Raw genomic sequence first — 5,737 nt, forward strand, 5'->3', positions numbered from 1 at the left:
TCTGCTTAGCTGTACAGACACCCCAGGGTCACCCCCACGAACCCCGAGCTGCTGCTCTTGCTGCTGCTGCTGCTGCTGCTGCTGCTGCGGCTGCGGCGACAGCACTGCAGCTGCTCAACCATACGCATGCATTCGCAGATAGTTGATACAAGCTGAAACAAACAGCCTGCAGCAGTAGCAGCAGCAGCAGCAGCAGCAGTAGCAGCAGCAGCAGCAGTAGCAGCAGGAACAGAAGCAGACAGGGGTGACCTCTTGAGACAGACGTGAGTAGAAGTAGAGGAATAAGGGATTTTTAGAGGCATACAGCAGCAGCAGCAGCAGCAGCAGCAGCAACAGCAGCAGCAGCAGCAGCAGCAGCAGCCCGCCAGGCGAGCCCTGCTTAGAGATCTGCTGCTGCATTAGCTTCTGTTGCCTTCGCTATTGTTTTTTTTCTGTTCTCTTGTTGCCGTTCTCGCTGCTGCTGCTGCTGCCGCTACAGCTACTCCTGCTGCTGCTGCTGCTGCTGCTCCTGCTGCTGCTGCTGCTGCTGCTGCTGCTGCTGCTGCCATGTACAGCGACACAGAGACAGCGGACCTATCTGAGACCCCCTTCTTTCGCTCCGCCTCCAGCGCAGTTCCTCAGCAGGCTGTCTGCACTGAAGACACTGCTGCTGCTGCTGCTGCTCCTGCTGCTGCTGCTGCTGCTGCTCCGTCTTCGGGAGACAACAAAGTTGCTGTCCCTGCAGCAGCAGCACCAGCAAGAGCACGAGTAGCAGCAGCAGCACCAGCAAGAGCACGACCAGCAGCAGCAGCAGCAGCAAGAGCCCCTGAGCGCCCCACCTTCACTGGCAGTCTCCGCCAGCAGCAACGAATGCAGCTGCCTCCCTCTCAGACAAGCCTGGCAGCAGCAGCAGCAGCTGCTGCTGCTGCTGCTGCTGCTGCCCCACCAACTGCTGCAGCAGCAGCAGCTGCTGCTGCTGCTGCTGCTACTGCTGCTGAACCCGAGCTGCAACACAGCCTCACCCAGCTCTCAGAAGGAGAAGTCGATCCCCTTTCGTTTGCTGCTGCAGCGCAGCAGCAAAGTGAGAAGGTTATGTGGACTGTCGTTACACCCGAGACGCAGCAGCTGCTGTACCAGCAGCAGCAGCAGCAGCAGCAGCAACAGAAGCAGCAGCAGCAGATAGAACAACAAATGGAGTGGAGACACAAAATAGAAGAACAGCAGCAGCAGCAACAGGAGCAGCAACGCTTGATAGAGCAACAGCTGCAGAAGCAGCAAGAGATAGAGCAGCAGCAACTGCAGCAACTGCAGCAGCTGCAGCAGCAGCTGCTGCAGGAAAAGGAGAAGTGGCAGGGGCAGCAGCAGCAGCAGCAGGAATGGCAACAAACATACGCAGAGAAGCTGCAGCAGCAGCAGCAGATGGTGATGGATTCTCAGCAGCAGCAAAAAGCATGGCAGCAGCAGCAGCAAGAACAGCTGGAGTTGCTGAGGCAGCAGCAAGAGGAGTATCTGCGGCAGCAGCAGCAGCAGCACGATGAGGAGCTGCAGCAGCAACTACAGCAGCAGATGCAGCAGCAGCATGGGCTGCACGAGCAGCAGCTGCAGCAGCAGCAAGAGCAGCTCCTGAAGCAGCAGCTGCTGCTGGAACAGTTGCTGCAGGATGGTGATCGCATGCATGCGAAGCAGCAACAGTCGGAGCAGCAGCAGCAGCAGCAAACAGAACAGCAACAAGAGCAGCAGCAGCAACAGCAGCAGCAGCAGCAGCAGCAGCAGCAGCAGCAGGAGTTTGCTGCTGCCGGCCCGCGTCGCTCTCTTACTTTCCCCCCCAGCAGCAGCAGCTGGCAGCAGCAAGCCACCAGGAGAGAAGCCTCATTCCCTCTCTCAGGACCTGCAGCAGCAGCAGCAGCAGCAGCAGCAGCAGGTGCTGCTGCTGCTGAGACTCGCACGCCAGAGCTGAAGCAGCAAATTTGCTTCTGCGCGTCCCCTGATGCTGCTGCATCACATGAGAAGGCAGCAGCAGCAGCAACAGGAGATGCAGCAGCAGCAGACGCTACTGCTGCGCAGCAGCAGCAGCAGCAGCATGGATCACAGCAGCTGCTGCAGAGCAGGAGCAAGTGTCTTGAAGGGCCGTCATCTGCTGCAGTGCAGCAGCAGCAAGACGTGCTGCTGTCATCCAGTGAAAGTGCTGCTGCTGCTGCTGCTGCTGCACAGCAGCAGCAGCAGCATGGCGACTCGTTTGAGTCTGGTGTCTTTGCAGCAAAGCGGCGGTTGCTGCTGCAGCAGCAGCAAGCGGGTCTGTTGCAGCAGCTGCAGCAGCAATGGGCGCAGGAAGCAATCGCGCAGCACGGGGAGGAGCTGCTGCAGCACGAAGTCTTTGAGCAGCAACTGCTGCTGCAGCAAGTAACGCGGGAGCAGCAGCTGCTGCTGCAGCAGGAACAAGTTGAACAAGAGCTTCTGCTGCAGCAGGAAGAAGCAGAGAAGGAGCAGCTGCAGCTGATGCAGCGCTACGAGTCTCTGCAGCAGCAGGAGCTTCGCCTGCAGCAGCATCACCAGCAGCAGCAGCAGCAGCAGCAGCAGCAGCACGCGGCTTCTCTGCTGCGCCAGAAGCAGCTGCAGGAGAGTTGCTGCAGCCACAACGATGTGCTGCTGCAGCAGCAGCGGGAAGCGGCCCTTCAGAAGCAACAGACAGAGAGGGAGATGCTGCAGCAGCAGCAGCAGGAAGAGTTGCTGCTGCAGCAGCAGCAGGAAGAGTTGCTGCTGCAGAGAGGGGGCGATCAGCTGCTGCAGGTCCCCTTATGTGATGAACACGGGCAGATTGCTGCTTCGCTGCAGCAGCAGCAAGCGCTGCAGCACCAGCAGCTGCTGCAGCAGCACCAAATGCAGGCTCTGCAGCAGCAGCAAGAGTGGCAGCAGCAGCAGATGCGGCAGCTGCAGCAGCAGCACATGCTGCAGCAGCAGCAGCAGCAAGAACGCAGACAACCCTCGCCTAGGAGGTTTCTATTAAACAAGCAGCAGCGGCGGCAGCTGAGGCAGGAGAGGCAGCAGCAATCGCTGCTGCAGCAGCAGTGGATACTGCTGCAGCAGCATCAGCAGCAACTGCATCTGCAAGGACAACTGCAGCAGCAACTGCTGCAGCAGCACATGCAGCTACACAAACGCGACCAGCTTCAACTGCAGCAGCAACTGCTGCAGCAGCAGCTGCAGCTCCTCAGCATCCAAGAGCAGCAGCAAACGCACCTCACCCCAAGGGCAACTCTTCTGTCTCAGCAGCAGCAGCAGCAGCAGCAGCAGCAGCAGCAGCAGCAATTACACAATCAACAACAACAGAAATCTCCGCTCGAGCAGCAGCAGCAGCAGCAGCAGCAGAAGTTGCAGCAGCAGCTGCACACCAGCGCAACCTACCGGGTCTGCGAAAGGAAGCTGCAACTGCAGCTGCACCTGCAGCAGCAGCAGCAGCAGCAGCAGCAGCAGCAAGAGCAGATATCTGCAGCAGATGCGAGACTGCAGCAGCAGCCAGGGAGACGTGCGCAGCAGCAGTTTAACATCCAGCAGCAGCAGCAGCAGCAGCAGCAGCAGTGGAATGGCCGGCAGCAGCAGCAGCAGCATAAACATACAGCAAAGGAAATGCGGGGGGACTGCCACAGTCGCAGCAGCAGCAGCAGATGCATTTGCGGCGGTCTGCAGATGCAGCAGCAGTTGCAGCAGCAGCAGCAGCAGCAGCAGCAGTTGCAGCAGCAGCAACAGCAGCAACGGCTGCACCATACCCCAAGCGTCTCCTCCTTGGCGTCGCTGCAGGAAGGGGACCCCCGCTGCAGCCAACCAGATGCAGCAGCTCAGCAGCAGCAGCAGCAGCAGCAGCAGCTGCAGCAGCAGCAGCAGCAAGGTAATTGGGGGTGCTGTTGCGGCTTTTGTGCAGGAGGCAAAATAAAGAGCATGCAGCGAGAAGCAGCAGCAGCATTTGCAGCAGCAGCAGCAACTGGAGCAGCAGCAGCAACGGGAGCAGCAGCAGCAGCACTGCAGCAAACGGAGAACCTGCAGAGACACCCCACCTGCTGCCTCCTGACGGAGCAGCATCAGCTGCTGCAGCTGCACAGCCTGGGGTGTACAGCGCAGCAGCAGAACCTGCTGCAGCGCAACCAGCAGCAACTGCAGCAGCTGCTGCAACAGCAGCAGCAGCAGCAGCAGCAGCAAGGTGCTGCACCTTCCGATGCTGTCTTTGGGTCTATCCCTTGCTGCTGCAGCAGCCCACGTGCGTTGCTGCCTCAGCAGCAACCCCTGTATAACGCAGCAGCTGAAGCAGCAGCAGCAGCAGCAGCAGCAGCAGGAGCAGCAGAAGCAACACGAACTGCAGCACCAGCTTGCACTACTGCTGCCAGCACTCCGAGATACAACAGACCCCAACCTCTTGCTGCTGCAGCAACGCCGCATGCAGCAGCAGCAGCAGCAGCAGCCTCTAACCGCCCTTGGAGCTGTTGGGGGGGCAGCTGCTGCAGCAGCACCCGCTGCAGGCCAGGCAATGAACAGCAGCAGCAGCAGCAGCAGCAGCAGCAGCAAGCAGCAGGCTGCTGCTCTCAAACAGATATATTCAGCACTAGCGTCTCCTGCACCTGCTGCGTTGCCTGCAGCAGACAAACCCCAGATGAGCCTGAGCAGCAGCAGCAGCAGCAGCCGCAGCAGCAGCAACAGTCGCTGCAGCAGCAGCAGCTGCTGCAGCATCACCTGTGCACTGAGACGCCAGAGGTTCCTTCGTTACCTCTGCAGCAGCAGCAGTGCTGCTTGCTGCAGCAGCAGCTGCAGCAACAGCAGCAACTGCTGCTGCTTCAGCAGGACAGCAAACGCAAGAATCTGCTGCTGCTGCTTGGAGGGGGCGGAAGCAACAGCAACACAAACCCAGCAGCAGCNCAGCAGCAGCAGCAACTGACACCGCGTAGCCCCTGCGCTGTGCCCGCTCCGGGGTGTCAGCAGGCCATGCAGCAGCAGCAGCCGCAGCTACTACAGCAACAGCAGCTGCTGCAGCAGCAGCAGTTGCTTCAACAGCAGCAGCTGCTGCAGCAGCAACAGCTACTGCAGGCACAGCAACCCGAGCAGCAGCTCCTATGGCAGAGCAGCAGCAGCAGCTGCTGCTGCCGTGTCAGCGGTGTTTGCAGCAGCAGCTGCTGCTGCAAATGAATGCCGACAGCACATTCTAGCATAGCAGCAGCAGCAGCAGCAGCAGCAGCAGTAGCAGTAGCTGCAGCAGCAGCAGCGTGAGCTCCATGCTGCACTTGGCTAGTGAGTGTGCTGCACCATGCTGCGTCAACAGGCCTTCAGCAGCAGCAGCACTATGCATTTTCGTGCTGCTGCTGCTGCTGCTGCTGCTGCAGCTCGTACTGCTGCTGCTCCTGCTGCTGCTATTGCTGCTAAGCGCACACCTGTTTATCTAGAGAGAGCTGAGACAGCAGCAGCAGCAGCAGCAACAGCAGAGAAACATTCTGTTGTTGCTGCTGCTGCTGCTGCGACTGCTGCTGCAGCGTGCGCATGCATACATGCAGCAGCAAGAGTAGCAGCAGACGCAGCAGCAGCAATAAATTTATTGAGACAAACTTTCGGTGTCTTTAAAACTAAGAGGGTTCAAACAGAGATTCGTCTGCTGCTGCTGCTGCACCTGCTGCTGCTGCTGCTGCTGCTGCNCTGCTGCTGCTGCTGCTGCTGCTGCAGGTGCTGCGGCAGCATCTTCTCCTGGTGTTGACGCTGCAGGCACAGCTGCTGCTGCGCTGTC

General features: G+C 59.5%; 2 protein-coding genes across 2 annotated transcripts in view; one reads left to right on the forward strand and one right to left on the reverse strand.

Annotated features, from left to right (window-relative positions):
- Positions 1–546: 546 nt before the first annotated feature.
- On the forward strand, positions 547–5,148 carry EMH_0065120 (uncharacterized protein; the record flags this gene model as incomplete). The annotated part of the gene is given in 2 exon segments (XM_013501713.1): positions 547–4,878; positions 4,882–5,148. Coding segments are annotated over 2 exon segments (4,599 nt in total).
- A 431-nt stretch (positions 5,149–5,579) lies between these two features.
- The window catches only part of EMH_0065240 (uncharacterized protein), a gene marked incomplete at both ends in the record, with an annotated part of 1,074 nt that continues 916 nt past the window's right edge, over positions 5,580–5,737 (reverse strand). Inside the window, 2 exon segments of the mRNA XM_013501714.1 lie at positions 5,580–5,646; positions 5,650–5,735. Coding sequence (XP_013357168.1) covers positions 5,580–5,646; positions 5,650–5,735 — 153 coding nt within the window.

The sequence above is a fragment of the Eimeria mitis genome, genomic scaffold (genome assembly GCF_000499745.2).
Source record: "Eimeria mitis Houghton genomic scaffold, Emh_scaff74, whole genome shotgun sequence".
Lineage (NCBI taxonomy): Eukaryota > Apicomplexa > Conoidasida > Eucoccidiorida > Eimeriidae > Eimeria > Eimeria mitis.